General features: G+C 39.3%; 4 protein-coding genes and 1 long non-coding RNA gene across 7 annotated transcripts in view; 2 read left to right on the top strand and 3 right to left on the bottom strand.

Moving 5' to 3' along the window:
• The window catches only part of LOC123499206, a 5,787-nt gene extending 4,263 nt beyond the window's left edge, over positions 1–1,524 (bottom strand). The window contains exon 1 of the long non-coding RNA XR_006672927.1: positions 1,311–1,524. This is a non-coding gene — a long non-coding RNA (uncharacterized LOC123499206). The remainder of the gene's footprint in view (positions 1–1,310) is intronic.
• An 812-nt stretch (positions 1,525–2,336) lies between these two features.
• Positions 2,337–6,459, bottom strand: LOC123499205 (trafficking protein particle complex subunit 1-like). The gene is made up of 5 exons (XM_045246939.1): positions 6,293–6,459; positions 4,577–4,685; positions 4,262–4,315; positions 3,738–3,893; positions 2,337–3,065 (listed from the first exon to the last, which is right to left on the bottom strand). The coding sequence occupies exons 2-5, from the start codon at positions 4,673–4,675 to the stop codon at positions 2,937–2,939; spliced, it is 438 nt and encodes a 145-aa protein (XP_045102874.1). The 5' UTR covers positions 4,676–4,685; positions 6,293–6,459; the 3' UTR covers positions 2,337–2,936.
• Positions 6,460–7,276: 817 nt separating this feature from the next.
• On the top strand, positions 7,277–12,142 carry LOC123499202 (uncharacterized protein DDB_G0271670-like). The gene is made up of 8 exons (XM_045246935.1): positions 7,277–7,913; positions 8,175–8,342; positions 8,927–9,032; positions 9,897–9,992; positions 10,204–10,276; positions 10,760–10,843; positions 11,118–11,269; positions 11,774–12,142. The coding sequence occupies exons 1-8, from the start codon at positions 7,799–7,801 to the stop codon at positions 12,003–12,005; spliced, it is 1,026 nt and encodes a 341-aa protein (XP_045102870.1). The 5' UTR covers positions 7,277–7,798; the 3' UTR covers positions 12,006–12,142.
• A 107-nt stretch (positions 12,143–12,249) lies between these two features.
• Positions 12,250–18,751, top strand: LOC123499203 (5'-AMP-activated protein kinase subunit beta-1-like). 2 transcript variants are annotated; one of them, XM_045246936.1, is made up of 6 exons: positions 12,250–13,051; positions 13,731–13,948; positions 14,318–14,481; positions 15,042–15,274; positions 15,927–16,051; positions 16,390–18,751. In XM_045246936.1, exons 2-6 carry the CDS (start codon positions 13,751–13,753, stop codon positions 16,537–16,539), a joined length of 870 nt encoding a protein of 289 aa, XP_045102871.1. In that variant the 5' UTR covers positions 12,250–13,051; positions 13,731–13,750; the 3' UTR covers positions 16,540–18,751. The 2 variants fall into 2 exon arrangements, with proteins under 2 accessions (XP_045102871.1, XP_045102872.1); XM_045246937.1 differs by having other exon boundaries at positions 12,250–13,094.
• A 118-nt stretch (positions 18,752–18,869) lies between these two features.
• The window catches only part of LOC123499200 (leucine-rich repeat-containing protein 49-like), a 36,687-nt gene continuing 33,949 nt past the window's right edge, over positions 18,870–21,607 (bottom strand). For both annotated transcript variants that reach the window (XM_045246930.1, XM_045246931.1), the window contains one exon: positions 18,870–20,642. In XM_045246930.1, coding sequence (XP_045102865.1) covers positions 20,430–20,642 — 213 coding nt within the window. In that variant the 3' untranslated portion in view covers positions 18,870–20,429. The remainder of the gene's footprint in view (positions 20,643–21,607) is intronic.

Raw genomic sequence — 21,607 nt, 5'->3', positions numbered from 1 at the left:
GTGGTGTGTGGCGGGCCACTGCTCATGGCGACCCGTGTGAGGCGCGGCAAGATTGCATCGTCACTGCTCTCACACCCACAGGACTGCTGGGGCGGACTCTTGGGGAGGAAGGGTTCGTCCTAGTGCCTGTACAATTAAGTACAACAAAATGGCGTATAGGTAATCACTACGCCCGCTACGTTATTGTGGAATCTCATCGTTACCGTAAAAACTGAAATTGTACCCTTATCTTGGGATCACATTGTTATCGTGAAAACTCGAATCGTTATCGTGGAAACTCGCATCGTAATCGTGGAAGCTCGCATCGTTATCGTGGAATCGTATTGTAATCGTGGAAACTCGCATCGTTATCGTGGAATCATATCGTTATCTTGGAAACTCGCATCTTTATCGTGAAGTCGCATCGTTATCTTCGTGACGCGCATCGTAATCATGGTTATTTATTTGTTTGTTTATCTATCTGAATTCGTTTTTATTATTTCGATTTCCTTAGTACATAACTGATATGATACTACATCCAGCAGTACAAGTCTTTGTGATAAGAAAAAGTCCAGCAAAGCCCGATACTTTTTTTAATACATATTATGTCATTTCAGGAGATGAAGGAGCTACATACTTTTTTCACATCAGTGTAAAACAGTGTTACATTTTCTTAAATTTCCACATTTTATTTGAAAGACGCACTGAGAACCTTTTCATTGGTGGTGTAATGTAGTTGTGATAGCATTCGTAATGGAAGTATTGCCTCTGACTCAAAGCACGTTTCACTGCCTCTTTGTTTTATAACTATTGATGTGCTTATTATTGTTATCACTATTATCTTTATTAACTCAGTTTTGGGTAAATATGTGTATATATAGAATATTCTATTTAGGCTATAATGAGTATATGGAACATGTAGATCGCACACCAAAGTAGAATTTGACTCTGGTAGATCACGTTGGCTGTGTAGATCACATACCAAAGCAGTACCCTGTACCGCAAAGCTTTCCATACAATAGCCACAGAATCAGAGTCGTGTGTCGTAATCAGGATATTCACTTCACAAACCGTAGTTATTTAGGGACGCACATGCGTGAATACTGATATTCTAGTTTCTTTTTTCGCTAAACTTTCATTCATTGCTGTTCTCTACGGAATAATTGCTCCTAGTGGAATAGAATAAAGTAGGTTACGTAGCCTGAAGGTTAAGCGCAAAGGCATAGTGTGACTGAGGCTATGTAATGTTATATCCCTTTACAGCTATGCTAGATTAGATATTTGAATTCTACACAGAACAGAAGAGAGACGGAATCACCAGGCACACTTACCGAAGCCCACAGCACTGGTGTTCCGCTGGTGGTGGCGGTGTGGCTTCTTCAAGAGACAGAAGCGGGAAGGCGGAGGGCGGGATTGTCTTGGTGGCGTCCGTAGCAACTCCTTGACAACCAGCTGGCTACTCTCGCTGGGTCAATGCCTGCTCTGAGAGGGATCAGGGGTGAAGAGTGAGGGGTGAGGGAGGGGCGTGATTATACTGGGAGGGGGACTAGGGATTAGACAAGGGGAAGGCATAAGAGAGAGAGAGAGAGAGAGAGAGAGAGAGAGAGAGAGAGAGAGAGAGAGAATTATGTACTGGGAAGAGAAATGGAAGAGGATGGTTGATTTTTCGTATAAATAGATGTGTAAGAGAGAGAGAGAGAGAGAGAGAGTGTGTGTGTGTTCTGCGTCATGTTACGTGATTATGGACCAATGCTCTCTCTCTCTCTCTCTCTCTCTCTCCGTTCTATGGCAGCTAAAGTAATACGTCATATTCCTGACCGTCTTGGACATAGGCAAACACTTTACTTTCTCTAACCTCTTATCAACTTCCGCTCATATTCTGCCCACCTCTTTACTACAAGCAATATCCAGTACAATTCTTGCAACATTCATCCCTTTCTCTGGTAAACTCTGGAACTTCTGGCCTGCTTCTATATTCTTTAAAGTTCTTTCAAGAGGGAGATTTCAAGGCACCGATGGTCCTTTTGATTCTTCTTCGATTCTATTTTTATCTTAATTTATTTATTTTATTATCTATTTGTCTATTATTTATTTCATCTACTTATTTATTACCCTGGAGTCCTATACCATAGAAGAAAAGCTAATCTTTTAATAGTATTTTCTGTATTTTCTTATGATTTAGCTTCCCTTTTCCGGTACAATACCACATAATTATAAGTTACTAAGATGTCAAACAAGTTAGGTTCTCTTCAACAATTCATACATCACTACATAATTTTCCTCTCCATTGGTGAAAGTAATTTACAGCCGACACTCACTCTCCATGAAAAAGAAGGATGTAAATAAGTACACAGCTATTTCTGATATACACTTATATATATTTACCTGTATAACTTTCATTCATCTTCAGTGTCTGTGTCATAGTGTTTGGGTTTTTTTTGTCAACACCACCTCCATTACATCATGACACCCTTGGCCACTTTCACTTGGCAATATGGTCACTGTTCCCATTTGTGGCTTATTTAGGACACAACTTATGAAAACTCTTTTTTTTTTTTTTATGTATATCTGTTAACAACATTTTGGCTGGGGCACAGACTAAAACAAAAACACTTTTTCTCAATTATCATGTACAAATGGCATTACCATATTTACCTTTTTAAATAGTTGAAATGTAAAAATTGCTTTGTAGGGCCATCACTAGAATCACAAAAACATTCCTGATAACCCCAACAACTTACATTACAGCCTGTCAAATGTAAGAGACAGGACAACAATAAACCCAAGAATGCATTTCTCAATCACACCAAAACCCAAAACATCAAGCACTCTTCACTGTCATACCAAAAACTCCAGCACACCTAACACAAGACACGTCACGCACCAGCCTCAAGCAATCGAACCCCCACATCCACACCCACACACCCTGGGCACTGCTGAGGTACTGTCAGGGCACCTCAGGCTGGCCGGGATGCATACGCTGGACTCTGCCGCACCACCTCATCCAGCTTGGCAATGAACAGCTCACTCTCAATGGGCTTGTAGAGTGGACACATGGGGTTGAATGACACATACTCCACATACACCTGAGGAAGAGAGATGGAGAAGTGTGATTTTAGGAGAGAGAGAGAGAGAGAGAGAGAGAGAGAGAGAGAGAGAGAGAGAGAGAGAGAGAGAGAGAGAGAGAGAGAGAGAGAGAGAGAGAGAGAGAGAGAGAGAGAGAGAGAGAGAGAGAGAGAGAGAGAGAGAGAGAGAGAGAGAGAGAGAGAGAGAGAGAATATTGACAAATATAGAAGGGCAGACAGACAGACAGACAAATAGAAACAGAAACATGGGCAAAGGGACGGAGACAGACATACAAAAAGAGAAATGGAGACAAGGACAGAGAGAGGGAAAAGCATTATGGCAGAGGTATATTCCATTGCATCTTTAACAGCTCAATATGCTATTTTCTACCAATTATCAATTCTTGTACCTGTATATAACCATGCTCAACAACAATAACTAAAAAAATGACCAGTTATCAAGCCTTTGTACTTCATTCTATACCAATCATCTATTTCAGCTGGAGGGGCATAGTAATGAATCACAAGACTGTTCTTTTTCACTGGGACCCAATGGAAATAAGAGTGTGAATGTGAGTGGTTGTGTTTCTGAGCAAGTGTATGGTGCTATGGATGTATGGGAGTGCTGGCCTCATAGAAAGACAGGTAGCTGGAGTTTGAGTGTCAGTATCTCTCCCTCATGTCTCTGCTGACCTGTGTGAAGATCTGGTGCAAGAGTTCCTTGATGCCCTGTGCTCCCACATCAGTGTTCAGGACAAACTTGACCCGTGAAGGTGTCTCAAAGAGGTGGAGACGATACTTGTTGGTGCAGTAGGTGAGGTAACCTTCTCGTAAGTCCACTGGAGACATCTGGGAAGTGAGAAGGATTGAGTGGGAAGCACGCCAATCCACCTTACCAATCTTACTAAGTGTACATGATCTCTTCTCTGAAATCTTTGCTGTGAGATGCTTTTTAGATTTCAGAATTTGTTTTGAATTTGGAAGTGTTAATTTTTTTGCATTGTTTTTTTATACTTGTTGTGCCTCTATTCAATAATATATCATCAGCAGCAATAGTCATATCAGTCCAGTCTAAGATTATAGTTATTCTTGAAGATGAAGACAGACCATGTTGGCAATGTAAATGACTGAAAAGAAAAAAAACAGTTCACAAAATTTTGAGACCTAACACTATCCAAAGGTAAAACTACATGTGTTTTGAAAGCAAATGTACATACCTTTGCAACAAATGATTTAATGGAGAATATCATCCCATACATCAGTTTTGCTTCCTAGAATTATCACAAAGCAAGAAAATCTCATTATGGTACACTGAATCTGAACAAATTAAAAAGTACATCTATAAAAATATGAATATGTATTACATTTTAATGGATAAATAAGCAAATATTATTCAACTCATAAGCATCGCAATCTAGGAATCAGTGAAGTATATTCCATGAGCTATAAACACACAACATGAGAGTACAATATGTAAGTTTCAGTCAGGCTTATCAAATATTCAGATTTAAACAAGAAGGTTGGCTGCCCACCTCCTCCCGAGACATGCCAGACTGCTTCTTGCGTGTCCACTCCCCGTAGTAGAGCATCTGGCCGTCACGGTCAAATATGTACAGGTTGTAGATTGTCATGATTATCGGTCTAAAAATAAGAAGGATTGTAGGTCAGGATAATTTTTGGTAAACCACATCCTGTTAATTTCAACATGAAATAATTTTTTCTTATCGGATTGGATGTTTGAAATCAATCTGATCATGCTTTCTTTTCATAACATGACAAAACTTACCACAGCAAGCAACATACATTTCCAACTGGTACATGACTCTCTACATACTTAAACAGTTAATTTGCTTTTATGGAATTATTGCAGTTTCAACCAATACACCACACATAACTATACACATTCTCACGGTCTAGATCACACTTCTACCAGCATTTCTAACCCCATTTTATCCTATTGGAAATTAATAATAACTTCAGGAGAGAATTAGGTTAGGTTAGGTTGGGTTGGGTTTCCCAGGAGGTCCCCAAGCTTGTTAGACATGGAAAAAGAAATATAAGATAGGGTATATTGGTTGAAACTGCAAATTTGCCGCTTTACACCTAATCATTATTGTCTCTAAAACAACACATTTCTATTTCATATAACTTCCTCCCTAAAAGACCCCATTTCTTGCTTTAATTGGCGATGTGATATACCTAGTAAAGCTTTGTTTCCAAAGACTACATTTGCCAAGGCTTAGAGGCAGAAGCGGGGTGGAGAAGGTATGGGGACGCAAAGGCCGTGAAACCAACAACTTAGGACTTATATTAACATAACATATAACATAAATAATAGGATAACAAAGGGCCACCAGGGCCCATCTAGGTTATCCTGTATCAGTCGCACAGCGACCTCGTCATCAGTACTTAAAGATACACTTACAAGTACACAATACATTATATACTAATTCTAAATATTTGGCCCATTAACAGGGCTAAGTCCTGCAGCGAATTCCTCTACAATCTGTAATCCCCATACATGGGGATCATGTCTTGTTTAACTATAGTAAATTTCTTATAAAAACTATCATGCAGCGCTATACATAATTATAAATCTAATAAATTTAAGTGCTTATCTAATCTGTTTTTAAACATTGTCAAACTAGTGCTATTTACAACCGTCTCTGGCAATGCATTCCAGAAGTCTACCACCCTATGACTAAAGAAATATTTTCTTATATCTAACCTGCAGCCTTGCTTTCTAATCTTCCTGCCATGATTTCTAGTCCTACTTCCCTCCTCTAAGGTAAAGAAAGATCTCACATCTATGTAGTTTGTATCTGAGAACATTTTAAATAACTCTATCATATCCCTCTTATACATCTCCTCTCAAATGAAAACATGTTTAATTCCTTTAATCTATCTCTATACTCCAGGCGCTTTAATGCTGGTATCATCCTAGTTGCTCTTCTCTGAACTGCTTCTAACATGTTGATATCCTGCCTATAGTGGGGTGACCAGGCCTGTATGCAATACTCTAAATGGGGCCTAACATAGGAATTATATAAGCTACGCACCACTTCCTTACTTTTATAACTAACATTTCTATTTATAAAACCCAGGATCCTATTTGCCCTATTTCTTGCTTCTAAACATTGCTTTGAAAATTTCATAGTCCTGTCTATCACTACTCCTAAATCCTTTCCTTCCTCTACTGCCTCTAGCCAACATCCCTCCACATCCACCACATATGTCTCTGTTCTTACCTGTGTACTGTGATCTAACGGTGTAATTGGCCTAGTTAAGCTTTACTCCCTAGGGCTACATGTATCGGGTTGTAGCAATTGTTGGTGTGGATCGAGGGGCGTGAGGTTCTTAACAGCTGATCTTTGTTTACGAGTACATGTCAGATGATGCCACTCGCAGTCCCCATCATCGTCATCATTATCATAGTGCCTTACATACTACGGCACTGTCTCTTCTCGTATTTTCATTATAATACCCCTTTCTGTACCATAATATTCTCCCTTATGTGCTTATTTTTTTCCTTCAGAGAGAGAGAGGAAGCAAATAAAAATGTATATTCGCAACATTGTCTTCCTCCATGCTCCTCGTCTTGTGAAAATCCTTACCAAAGGAATACTTTTTTTCTAACAATCTAATATCTGTAGTGGGATTTACTGGGATCTGAAGAACATTTTCCTTTTTGTGTGTGTGTGTGTGTGTGAAAGATTTAATGTCGACCGGGTGTTCAAGGATGTTCCATGGTTCTAATGAAAGTTTTAATTAAAGAAAAAAATATAATTAAACCCTTTAGTACTGACGCATTATTACCATGAATTTTGAATGTGATTAGATTGTTTTATTTACATTAGGAAGGGTCTGTCGAGGTAAGATGATTAATGGTCAGCAGTCTTCATTATTTCAATCATCCAATTTCAATCGTTGTATAAAATCGCCAAATAGTAAACAAAATGAATGTGAAATGTGTCATGGTACTGAAGAGGTTCACTATCAATGTGACCAAAAGAAGATGAGTAATGTGTGTCATGTTTTCTTAATTTCCTTATAAAATTTCTCTCTCTCTCTCTCTCTCTCTCTCTCTCTCTCTCTCTCTCTCTCTCTCTAAAAAGTATTTGTTTTCATAGGACTGGTGGTTGTGTCTATTATATCTTATCTATGCCAATTAATCAGATGAAGATAAGACTGGTAGAGAGTGCCATTCTTCCTCCTCGTCCCCGCATTGTGAGTTCAGTGGTGTATCAAGCTATAGGCGAGACATTTTGTTAAAAATGCGCTCTCAAACATTTTGGAGCTTCATCGTGACAACTTTTAATAGGCTGATTAGATTCTAAGTTTTTCCTTGATTCCAGCTGTATTTCAAAAAAGGACTCTGCATTATTAATTATGAACCAAACATCCAAATAAAGACTCTCTGTGGTTATGCTGCGGATCTTTGAAAATCTGAGAGGCTAAAACATTTCAGAAAATGCATGAGTTTTATAGATGTATGTGTAACAAGTCCAGTGTGGCCTCATGATTAGTGTTTGGAAATTGATATCTTGATACAGTGATATATGTAGGGCCTACACCCCATAATCCTGCAGATGAGAAATGAAAATACAACTACGAGAACAAAATGTAGATAAGCTGGATGTTCAAGAAATGAATAAGCTAACCAGACCGCGCCAACATCACCACACACACGAAAGATTTCCTGCTACCTGCTGTCATTGACTACTGAATTAACGCGTTTTGGGTTTCTCGTCGAGATGCAACGTGTACTCAGCGCTGTCTCTTCCACTCAGCCACGCGGGACAAGAGTTCGCTTGGCTGTATTGCTGTTTTTTCACTTCATCATCTTCGTGCAAGGCTGGAGTTTTGATAGTAAGCAGCAGGCAGATGTGATTTCTATTGCGTACCTTCATCTTCTGTTCAGCTTAAATACATATTTGAGGTCGCTGTTTTCAATCAACTATTTCCAGTTCTCATTCTTTTGTTTATTCCTTGATCACGTACTTTCCACAAACTCTAATCTGTCTACTTTATATTAGGGAGTGGTAGTATGTGAAACCTTTAGCATGTAATTCTAGTAGTGAGTGTGAAAATGAATACTATAAGAATTTCAGTAGCGTCTTGTTCTTCCAGATCCCCACGTACCCGTCAGTTTCTGTCAGACGCCTCGGGACTGCGCAGGGGAGGAATGGACCGACCCACTACCCACCTGTGAGAACTTTCGCTGCGTCTGTCCTTCGGGAACCTGTGTTGTGTACACCAATGGAAAATCTGACTACCTATTCTTCTGTGGATCTTGTGGTAAAGTCTGAACACACACACACACACACACACACACACACACACACACACACACACACACACACACACACACACACACACACACACACATAAATAAATAAGTAAATTCTTGTTTAAGTTAGATCCATAGTTAGGTTAAGCATTTCATTGTTTTAATGTCCACCCCCCCTCCCCTGTACATTTTCAGTGTAAATCTTTTGTTGCACTGCCAAATTAATAAACCGTATATTATTATTATTATTATTATTATTATTATTATTATTATTATTATTATTATTATTACACACACACACACACACACACACACACACACACACACACACACACACATACACACACACACACACACACACACACACATTACGAATCTGATTCGAGGTCTAACTAGTTACAGAACAGATGCTTTGAAAGGTATTGTTATTTCCAAAGAAGCTTTGTCTTCATTAAAGATGACATGAGAGGAAAACATCTAGAAAGTTAATCAAAATCACCTGAGAAGAGAAAAGAAAACATGCATACGTGTTATGTTTCAAACGAAGGTTTGCGATAACTGTCACTGTCTTATTGTGCGTGTTCTGTTTCAGGCATGCTGGGGTCTGTGTGCAATGACACGACTGACTGCACGATGGACTGGCGGTGTGAGAGAGGCTTCTGTGAGTGTGACATCGGCAGCGTGCACGATGGAGTATGGTAAGCTAAGACGCGAGAATGTGGTCACGTATAAGATATTTTGAAACACTGCCAACTGCTTTCAAAATTAAGACTCTAATTGGAGTTGTGCGGTTTTTAAGCGAATGTTTTTTCTATGTTATTTAAAAGATAAACATCCTTAAGAGCCGGCTAATCATTCGGTGGTCTGAAAGAAATGGTGACGAGAGAGTAAAGTGTTTCTGAATACGAACCGACGTAGCATATAAACAGTTGAGAATGCATTCTCAAATAGTCTTATATATTATATTAAAAAAGATAATGCTCCTGTAGATGTTATGATTGTCAAGGGCGTTTCCATGATTTTGGCGATAATGTAACAAGTATACATACATCTCTTATCACCTCTGTGGCCTTTGAAGCTATCTTTATGAGATAACAACAGTAATATTACTCATGTACTGTACATAACACCAATGTATGCAGAGGGAACCTTTCAGGATTATGTTAATTGTCATGTTACGTGTAATATGATATGCCATGATATCAACATGAAGTCAATACATGAACTCTTATTCTTTCTAAACATCTTGAGATCTCACGACCTGTGTCAAATGTCACCAACACACACACACACACACACACACACACACACACACACACACACACACACACACACACACACACGTACACTACCAAAAAGACACAACAAAAATCCGACATGTGTATAAATAATAGTTAAGTAAAAGGAGAAGAGAAAATCAACAAGGATGTACAAAAACAGTTTTTTTCAAATAGAGCAATAGGTTCAGTGGAATGCATTGATACATTTTTATTACAATAGTATGCTCTCTCTCTCTCTCTCTCTCTCTCTCTCTCTCTCTCTCTCTCTCTCTCTCTCTCCAGCCTGTACTACGAGTCGACAGTATCCTTCGCCGTCACCACTGTGGTTTTTATATCCATCCTGATATTCCTAATCATCTTTCAAAACCTCATCAAGTCGTGAGTATATCTATATTTTACTTCTAATAATCTCTCTCTCTCTCTCTCTCTCTCTCTCTCTCTCTCTAGTGTTCGGGGTGACTAGCAACGTAGATATCATTTTACGTAATATGAACGAAGAATGTTTTGTGTAATATATGAGAAAAACATTGATAATCTCTCTCTCTCTCTCTCTCTCTCTCTCTCTCTCTCTCTCTCTCTCTCTCTGCAGGAGGAAGAAACTGAAGAAACTGTGCTGCAGATCATCTAATTCATCTTATGAAAGCGATGACGATCAATTATCAGTATGTTAAATTTCTTGCATATTTTCTTGCTTTAATATGAGTGAAACCTTTTTTTTATTACTACTGTGTGTGTGTGTGTGTGTGTGTGTGTGTGTGTGTGTGTGTGTGTGTAATTCACTGTTTGATCTGCTGCAGTCTCTGACGAGACAGCCAGACGTTACCCTACGGAACGAGCTCAGAGCTCATTATTTCCGATCTTCGGATAGGCCTGAGACCAGGCACACACCACACACCGGGACAACAAGGTCACAACTCCTCGATTTACATCCCGTACCTACTCACTGCTAGGTGAACAGGGGCTACACGTGAAAGGAAGACACACCCAAATATCTCCACCGGGCCGGGGAATCGAACCCCAGTCCTCTGGCTTGTGAAGCCAGCGCTCTAACCACTGTGTGTGTGTGTGTGTGTGTGTGTGTGTGTGTCTGTCTGTCTGTGTCTGTGTGCGCCACATCAGGTACGCATGTTGTCTGGTATCCACAGAGAATCGTCGCCAGCAACCCTCAAAGCAACGAGAAATCCGCGGCTTTCACTATTGCCAACTCAGACTTCATAACAACTGAAGAGGTATGCATAATATATTACGTTCTTATTTATCTTCTTCCTTCTCTTCCTTACCTCATTATTCTTCTCAGCATATTTCTTTCTAACCTCATCTGTTCTACACCCACACATGTCTCATCTCATACAGTTCCTTCTCAGCTCGCCTCGCCTCCTTCCTCCCGTCCACATATATCTTACCCAAACGTATTTCAGTTAGATAAGACCAGGAATATGATATTGATGTTCTTGGGTAAATTCTTAATCTGATAAGCTGATTTATTGTGTCAAATTCATTCAGGATCCAGACTTAGCATGGGTCTTCGAGTTATCCCGCCGTCTCGCTGAAGGAGGAGAGCTGGACGCCGCAACCTTGTCCTCTACTTTGTCTTCATTGCCACGCTACGACCCTCGCTTCACCGATCCCAGCCCGCCCCGGCCTGGCACGTCAGAGTGAGTATCTTTTTTCTTTTTTTTTCCCCCCCCAAGGAAGCCAGATATATTCTTAAGCTTCTTTTCGTTCTTTTATCATGTTATGGTGTTGTAATATAGTATGTGGAGTTATTTAGTTAGTGCACATGATTAGTCAGTTTGTAATCCTTTGTAGACTGTTTCATCAGACTTTATGATGGATGTAAGATGAATTTGCGTCTCTCTCTCTCTCTCTCTCTCTCTCTCTCTCTCTCTCTCTCTCTCTCTCTCTCTCTCTCTCTCTCTCTCTCTCTCTCTCTCTGTGTGTGTGTGTGTGTGTGTGTGTGTGTGTGTGTGTGTGTGTGTGTGTGTGTGTGTACTTTGAAAATTATTGTTCCAGACCAGTAATATTGATTAATGATGCAATTGATATAGTGCAACCAACCGATTAGCTTACCGGTACTTAAGACATCTAATAAAAGTAAGTTGCCATATAAAACTCTCACGTGGTAATTACATATCAATATATTTTGTATCACGGTGCAGATGGAGAGAGCCTTGGAGCGAATCAAGATCTCAGCGTTGCTTCTCCAACTCTTCGCTTTCATCAACATCATCCTCACAACACGACTCTTCCTCCTCCTCTTCCTTTGACACTGCTTCCTCTTACAGTTCCACGCTTCCCCCCGCATCACAGTACTCATCCCTCGCCTCTGAGTCTCCATCGTTCCTTATGAGTGTTAGCGACGAGGTGTCAATTGTCACATCGAGAACTTAATGAGTGGAGTTTCAGCATGCAGGATTATTAGTTTGTGAAGTGATCTGTGGCGAGTGAACAATGAATTGGTACTATATGATATTTGTTATACAACTATGGCTTTCTGGATTCATTAAAGATACCTATATAGTACGTGATTTCTGGTAATCATTTCTGACATGTTTGAAACTAATCTCTCTCTCTCTCTCTCTCTCTCTCTCTCTCTCTCTCTCTCTCTCTCTCTCTCTCTCTCTCTCTCTCTCTCTCTCTCTGAACACTTTTCTCTTTTTCATATAAGAGGGTTCTGGCTGAGAGAATAAAAACCCAATATAGATACCAGTTCCTTAACTTAAGAGTACAGTTAAAAAGAATATTCAGAATCATGGAGATGATTAATTAATATATTAAAATAATAAATTAATGGAATGTCAATGTACGTATATACCTATGAATATGAGAAGCAACACATGCTAAACAAACATATGACTTATTGCAATAAAAACAAAACTTCATTTACTTTCAAGGAAGCTTAACTAGTTTCCTTGATTGCACCCAAAGAAACCAGCAAGAGAGATAAACCTACAGATCGAGAGTGGACCATGTTTTGAGATGCTGCGCTCAGTGCGCCGCACCATCAGTCCACCTCAGTTCACAAAACATTTAAAGGATGTTTATACTATTCCAGTACTAGATTAACACGATTTCTACTTTATAACAGATGAAATAATCTTGATCACCGGGTTAATCATTTCTGGCCTTTGAAAATAGTCGCGGCGAGAGAGCAAAGGGTTTCATAATAATCAAGATTCCGTTTCAAGCTCAAGCCTCAAGCTCCCCGCACATCATAGCAGACGGCCTTGGGAGAGCCAGTGTTGTGTTGTGGGGTGTGTGAGTGTGGGAGCACCAGTAAGTGACCCAGTTCACCTTGAGACGTACGCAGACAGTACATGGGCACCTTTGCTTCCTGAAACTAGTCTTCATTACATCTTCTTTCCCTGTCTACCCGCTGCGCATCTCAAGACGGGGAGGAGAGGACGTCCTTTGAGAGGTCTCGGGCACCACACAAGGTGACTCCCATCTGCGTATGGTTGTATTATGTGTTTGTTGAAGGTGATTCACGTGGTCTCTTAGTTTATGTGTGTTGTTCGGGTTTATTTGTTTGTATAGAAATGATAGTTTTGTTTGTTTTTTTGTTGCTATTAGGGTTACATGTGTCTGCCTTTTCATACCAATAGCGTCTTGTATATTCTTTTGTCGTCCCTCCCCAGCCTCAACAAACTTTGGAAATTAATGCGAAAGCAGAGTTTTCAGATGGGAAACCCGAAAATGAATGAAATGCTTGGAGCTTTTGGAGCAAAAATAATAAATATATAGGGTCCCAAACCAGATTTAACCTAACTCAACCTTACACCTCCCTTGTCCTCTGCTAACTTAACCTAATTTGATGGTAAGGCTGTACCTCTATCCCTGAATCCTTATTAATACTTAACTCAAACCTAATGATGGTTCTGTCCCCTAACCTGATGTGATGGCTGCACCCTAGCAGCTCCCTGTCATGGTTATACTTTAAATCTGTTTGTCAGTGTTTTAGGACGCATGACATTATATTGTCAGATGCTGCATATAGAAATAATGATTATATATGTATATACTTATTTATCTCCACACATGATTTTGTATCTTGTCTATGTTGTCTCCTTTTACATCTTATTCTATTGCTAGCATTTCTTATTTATTTATTTCTAGCATTCTAGTAACCAAAGAAAATGGGTAACCATGCATCGTCTGGGGAGAGGAGGGACCGTGTCAAAGGGGGAGAGTTCACCCCGTACTCCCCGAGCAGAGTGGGGGATAGCCAGGCCTTCACGTTTGACCACACTCGGCCTGGCGCCGGCCAACACAAGGTCCTGCATCAGCAGAGCTCAGAGGAAGACCACGACCCGGTAATCCTGAAGGTGGCAAAGGTGAGATGGAAATTTATTTGTGTGTGTGTGTGATTACTATGTGTTGGTCCTTAGAGAGAACTGAAATAGTTGCTCTTATTATTTTGTTAGAGGGGAACTGGCCAAGGGCAATAAATTTATATAAAAGAAAAAAAGACTTACTGAGGTGCTAGTTCCCAAAAGAAACATCAAAATCATTAACCAAAAGAAGAGAAAGAGATTGTTGAAGGAAGGGGGAAATACAGAAGTACAGTAAGATAGGTATTCTCTGGTTTAACCAGTGAAGGTGATGAAAGATTGTGAATACAGTTGTGTACTGCTTTACTCTTGCATTGTTTAACATGATATAAACAAATGGTCACTTCTTATTGAAAACACCTTACCATGCAGGACAAAGACAAGGAGAATGAAGAGCCGGTTCCCCTGAGGCCACGTCTTGTCACTCAAGGAAACAAAAAAATGCTGCCCTTCGTCATCAAATGGACAGGAGGAGGCAATAACGTGTCCATTGCCGGCACTTTTAACCAGTGGCAGAGCATACCAATGGTCAAGAGGTGAGCAGTGAGTACCAAGCAGGGGATGGGTGAAGTCAGTTCTCTTTGTTTTGGAGAGACATCTACATATTCCTTATTTGCAATGCTATAATATTTTGTTCATGCTTTTATTAAGAGGTTAGCTATTTTTATTCACATTAGAGAGAGACTCCTTCATTCCTCAATTACATTGCTATAATATTTCTTTTCATGTATTGCTTATTTGTTTTTATTTTTATGTAAGTTTGTGGCTTAGTGAAGGTGCCACTTCCTAAAGATTCACAAAAGAAGACAGTGAAAAGAAATAGCCAAAATTGTGAAGTACTTTATGAAAGAATGTACCAGCTGGATTGTATGCTGTGATCTAGAAGAGAATTTATCAGTGGAAATGTAATGTTTTTCAATGAGTGTCATGAAAAATAGGACATGAATGACAATGGCATATACAATCACACAGAATCGTTGAGGGACAATGATTTGCAGTGAGAATGTGAACATATATTGAGAAATATTACATAGGAAAATAACAGATCAGTATAAACCAGTAGCTACATAAATCTTGGAATGATGTTAATTTTCAGTGAGAAGGACTTTGTGGCAATCGTGGACCTCCCAGAAGGCTCACATCAGTACAAGTTCCTGGTGGACGGGGAGTGGAAGTTGAACCAAGGAGAGGCAGCGTGTGACAATGGCATGGGCACTCAGAACAACGTCATCACCATCAATGAAGCAGACTTTGACGAGTTTGAGAACGCTCTCCTTCGCGACCCAAACGATAAGGATGAAAAGAAAGGCTCTCAAATGAACAGCAGTGGTAAGAATTGTGTAGTGTGTGACAGGAACATCTGCTGGAGTGATGAATATTGTGAAGGTTGTCAGATGGGATGTTAATGTCAGCTTTGTAATAATGAGACCAGATGATGTCAGATAGCAAGAATAATGATATGAATCTTGTGGTGTGTGAGAAAAGTGCATGTTGGAGTGAAATATGTGACATCTTCTGTTTAGGTGTTGTTTGTGATAATATCCATAAAATGCACTCAGCTTGTTTGACTATGATTATGATAGAATGTTTTAAGTACTTTTTTTTATGATTTTGGTGACAGATTAACAAGATTTCTACATTTTAAGAAAGCCTAGATTAAAAATATAAAGCTGAAAATTGGACCTGTTATTGTTACTGAGTAATTCTGGTGTTTTAGTATGATTATTTTTATATATGTGTATTTTGAATTATAGCAAGTGAAGAAGCAAGATAAAAGGTAATACTTTAGTTTTCTTTAGATCAGATGTTCTTAATCTTTTCTTCATTAAGAACACTGAGTTATAAGACTACCTACCTGAACACTCGGTAATCTAACATCACATAGAATGTTGATTTAGTGACTGATGCTAACTCAATATGTAATAATATACTGCAAAGGATATTATTAGGTCAGCTATCTAAGTATCCTTGGAAATTACAGGTATGCAAGAGGAAATGTTCAGCCAAGAAATACCAGAATATCAGCAGAGCGAAAAGATCCGAGGGCCACCTGTGCTGCCACCGCACCTCCTGCAGGTCATCCTCAACAAGGACACTCCCATCTCAGTAAGCATGATTTTAAGAGGCACATGGGAAGCCTTGGTTGTGGCCGTGAATTTCAGGCCAGGCTGATTGTTGAAAATGCAGGAGGAACATGTATGCTTTATGATGTTAGTAGCTCTTTACATCACCAAGTACTGTAAGCCAAACTTCTTCCTTCACAGCTCCCATATTTTCTATGAACAAGTCTTCAGTCATTTTTATATAAGCTTGTATGTCTAATTAACAACAGTCTATAACGTTTCTCCCTTCTTACATCCTATATAATATAAACCAACCATTGTTTCTTGTAAGCAATAGCCTGATCTATTTTCTTAACTTCTACAATCCCTTCTCCCTAACAGTGTGAGCCAACTCTTCTTCCCGAGCCGAACCATGTCATGCTGAACCACATGTACGCTCTGAGCATCCGGGACGGCATGATGGTTCTGTCCACCACCCACCGGTTCCGGAAGAAGTGTGTCACCACCCTCATCTACCGACCTATAGAGTGAAACGTGTGCTGAAGGTATTTCTTGTTCACGGGCTTCAGGCAGGTGTAGACAATGTAGCTGTAGGTTGTATTAGTAGTAGTTGTAGTAGTAGTCATAGTTTGGGGTTGTGTTAATGAATCCTAATCTTAGACAAGCCACAGAAGGTGTTCCTCTACTCGTGTGTTGGCTACAGTTGATGTGAGTGTTTAGTGAGATGTGATTGGCAACCTTGAGGCATCCTTGTCCCCAGGGATACTGAGCTTTACTGAACCCCACGTGTTGCAAAGGAAGGAGTGGAGTTTGCTTTAAGTGACGTGTGAACAGTGTTACCATGCCATGTGCCTCACTTTAGGTTAGTGCCGTGGTTCTTCTCTCAAAGTTGATACTCAGTTGTGATCCTTGAACCAACAAAATGACACTAGTTTGATAAAAACACTGAAGTTCTTATAAACATACAAATTCCTAGGAGTCCAGTATGTATTACATTGTGGCTTTAAAGTGTCACAGTTTTCCCTATAATCTTAAAATCAACAGAACAACACTATATCATGACATAAATACATATACTGTACAGATGGACTTCAATCTTACAGAATAGTTTTGAAAGACATCACAGTTTTCTTGGATATACAGAACTACTATAGTATTGATATGGCTCTGAAAAACATCATGATTCTTTACACCAGGTGTGGGCAAACTAGGGCTCGCAGGCTTCACGTGGTCTGCTAAAGAAATTCATGGGGCCCAACAAATGTTAGTAAATTTTTATAAACAATGCCATATGATATTGTGAGCATGTAATTTTCCTTCTGCAGGTGTGCATATGCATGGGAGTGGTCTTTTCTTTAAAAGCCTTTATTTTGCATTTTAGATATTAAGTATTATTTTGGGTTAATATAGTATGTGGCCCTATAAGATTTTTTTTTTTTAATGTGGCCCTAGCACTGAAAAGTTTACCCATCCCTGCTCTACACCAACAGTACAGCTAGTCATTGCAGCTCTCTTACTCTTATTTAATGATTGCAGTATTATATTATGGATCTGGGAGTGAGTGCAGCTCTCTCAATACTTATGCACACAATCCTCTATCAGTAAAGTTAAGAGGAGGTACACAGGGAGTCCTTATCCAACATTTAAGAACACAAGAAAATTAGGGAAGCTGCAAGAAGCCATCACGCCTGTACGTGGCAGTCCCCATATGAAACGTACCTACTTATCTCCACCCATCACTCGTCTATGAATCTGTCTAATGTTTTATCTTCAGTACATCAAGTTGTCTATATAGATAAGCTGCATTAATCAAAAATAAAATACCCTGAATAAGTGGGGAAGTGTGATTCAAGCACTCCTTATTACAAAGCCTTATCCTGCTGATGAAATATAAATGCACATACATACACATACATACAGACTGTTAGTAGCAAAAGAAGTCCAACAATCATTACTTGTTCAGTGTTTCAATTAATATTGAAGTGGACAGATTGGAGTTATGGAAATGAAACAAGTCAAATGTTCAGTAAGGGATTAATTCTCTTGTAGTGACACTGCTTCAGTGCAATACAGTGTTCCAACTTGTTCAGTTCTATTGAATTGTGGGGATGCAGCTAATATTTGTGTTAGCAGGTGTTGGTTCATTTATATTAAGGCTTGTATTTTCTGTGCATCTACGTAAATGTGGGAATGCAGAGATATTCATAAATTGAAGCAGATAAGACATTCAATTGTCAGTATCTGGTACTCAGTCCAAACTTTTTGTCTCCTCTTTTCTTTTATTTATGTATAACATTATCATGTATCAAGGAGACTGGCCAAAGAGAAAAATGGTAGGTAAAGAAGCCAGGTGATAATGTCATTCCCATAAAAGAAATGGGTGGAGAGTTGAGCCACACAGCCAGTTGGAATTGGACTCCCAGTGATGTAATTAAGTCCATCTCTTGAAACGCAGCTTTACGAAATCTGTTGCTGCTTGCTGTGTGCTGCTTCTGTGTATATACCTATCTTGTGTGTACATACATAGACATCATGGCAGTATGTATGGTGTACATGTACATATGTATGTAATCACACTGCAAGTATGTATGGTGTACATGTACATATGTATGTAATCATACTGTGCAATCGATTCTCTAAAATTAGATATTTATATATATGATGTAAAATTGCACAAAACTGCTATTTATACCTGTACTACAATGAAGAATTTGTATGATGAATTAAACTCACATCTCATCAATCAATATGTATTTTTATCACATCTGCTAGTTCATGTGTGGTGCTCCTGCCAGAGTGACGTTTCCCTGTGACCTTGTGTGTATATTCCTGAGCCTGAGAGACAGGGACAGTGCTGGTAGTGTCTAGACTCTAGAGGAAGGTGAGGTGAGGCAGGAGGGAAGCTGTGGATGCTGTGTAAGGTGTTAAAGGTGTTTGGATACTTCCATGGCAATCCCTGGTGTGTTGTTGATTCAGCCTCATGTTTGTTTTGTTTATTTATTTTTATTCACCAAGAAAATGTCTAGTCTGTTTTCTTTTATTTGTTGATTATTGATTAGGAGGAATCTTAGTAATGAAAATGTTGCTGGAAAACTTCATGAAACTTTTATTGGGAAGTAAGTAACATGTCTGTCAGTCTTACAAGATGTTTGCAGGTTTGAGCCACCAGATGCTGCAGGTCAGACATGCACCACACTTCACTTCTATTCATTGCTCTTACTAATGCTTCAGAATCTCATTTACTCCTCACACATTCAAATTCAACCTTATTTTTCAGCATGCCATTTATGTTTTCTCTTTATTTTATTAAAAATTCATTATTATATTTTCACTGCTCTCATCCAATCATTGACCATGACTTGAATTTATGTCATTTCATAGATGACTATTTTGTCATACTTCTTTGTACATTGTTAACTTACTTTTATGGCTTTGTCTGGCCAAACAAGTCAGTCAGTCAGCATGTAGCCAATCATTTGAATGGTTACTTGTCAAGGACTGCTGATGACTTCTTGGCTGATCTCTGAGTGATGCAACAAAAACCTTGCTCATTATCTTCTTTAGATGATGAAAAAAAATAACAGCATTTTTTTCATGTATACTTTTGTTTCAGAGTGTATGTATTCCTTTAAAGTTGAGTCTTGCATTTCTTACAGATTTTGCTTATCCATTGTTTTATTTTATTCCTTTCAGATCATTAGGCTTTGAATTTCACGAACATTTTCCTTATCCATTGTTTGCTGTTCATGTATGTAACTTACCTTGCATCACTCACATTCATTATTTGTCATGAGTCCACATCTCATTCATGTCACTCATCCCATTACCTGTCATACTCATTTCTCCTCTCACAGGGCATTGGAGGGTTGGAGAGGAGAGAGAGAGAGCAAGTACACTCACCACCATTAGGGGAAGGCATACAAGTGTAGTTATAAATCATCCACTATTATCACTTGTAACATGGTCACTCACACCTTCAGTCACTCCTAAACTAACAGTTAATAACCCAAGAGTCACACTGCTTGATAAGACAACCTCCCTTGCAAACACACATCACCAGTCACTCCTAAACTCACAGTAATTACTTATCCAGCCTACTCCCAGATACACTGACTTTCCTTACAAAAACTGACACCTCCAGTCTCTCCCAAATTCACACAGCAATAACTCAACCATCCCTACAAATACCAGTTTAAAAAAATCATTTAACTTTCGCATTGCAGCACAATTCCTTCCCAGCATTATGAAGTGAACCAAGTTGGCAATCATCAAAACTTAATTTCTTCACTGGATAAGACAACTCTCCCTGCAAACACCAATAAAAAAGATCAGTAAATTCTCACAGCAGCACAGTTCTGTCCTAGCATTATAAAGTGAACCAAGTTGGTGGTATAGAATCCAGAACACCACATCACTCCACATCATTTCTTCCAACCCAGGGATCGCTTTACATCCTCGAGACACTGCTTTCCGTACGTGGGCTTTGCAAGGTCTGTCACTGCGTCGCGTACCAGGTCATGGAGAACCGAGGGCCAAGTGGAGTGGTGGGTGTGGAGGCGGTGCAGGGAGTCATAGGTCCACACAGCTAGTTGCCTCGCTTGTCTTCCGGCGCTCAGTAAGGTTGTGTTATCCTCCTGTAAGGGATGGAGTGAGGTAGTGTTAGTAGATACACTTGTGGTTCTTCTCTGGGATGTTGTGTATTGCCATTTACTGCCACTGAGTTTTTGTACTTTTCTTACCATTTCCTGACACACACACACATATTCAGTTATAATTTACTGCTATATAATGCCACTTAGGTTTTGTACGTTTCCATACACATAGATAGACATACACACAATGTAAACTCATCATCTAGAAAAAAACAAGATAACATTCACCACAATATCATAATGCCCCCAATGATTCTCTTCTCCAGACAGTACATAAACTTTTTCTCTCCCCTTCAGCACTAAAGACCTCCGGTGACTTTCCCTTCCCCAGACAGCAAACTTCTCTTTTCTCATCAACACTCTAGAACTCTTAATGATTTTCCCTTTTTCTTTCCTTCTCCCAGTGTTTGTCTTTCTTTTTCAGCACTTATCCTTCAGTAATTGAATAGTTTTTCTTTCCCTAGAGACCAAACATCTCTCCTTTATGACTCTTAAGAGCTTCAATGACCTTCCCTTTCCTCTACTAACACCATATCACCAGAAGCATCCCTCCTTCTACACACAACATACCATCACACTACTTCTCTTTCTCCTCATACTTTATCCACTGATAAAATGAAGACTTGACACACAACACATGCTACACAAAGGATCAACACTGCATGCCTTGGGTTGAATGATGATGTATGAGAATGCACCACACACGAATACAAACATGACAGGTAAAGAGGTTTTTCAAGTTGCCACAGAAGAAATTTTTGGAGTTGGTTTAGGTAGGAAAAGAAAGAAGAGTTAGAAAAGGAGAGCCTATGGTGTGTAATGGTTGTTAATCTCAGAGGAAAGAGATTCAGAAGTTAGATTATATAGAAAACTAGGAAGATGTAGAAAAGTATGTTTTTTTGGAGGTATAGATTGGCAGTGAATGACAAGAATTAAAAGATAGGTAG

This window comes from Portunus trituberculatus, chromosome 49 (assembly GCF_017591435.1).
Source record: "Portunus trituberculatus isolate SZX2019 chromosome 49, ASM1759143v1, whole genome shotgun sequence".
Lineage (NCBI taxonomy): Eukaryota > Metazoa > Arthropoda > Malacostraca > Decapoda > Portunidae > Portunus > Portunus trituberculatus.
This window is presented reverse-complemented; position numbering and strand designations above follow the sequence as displayed.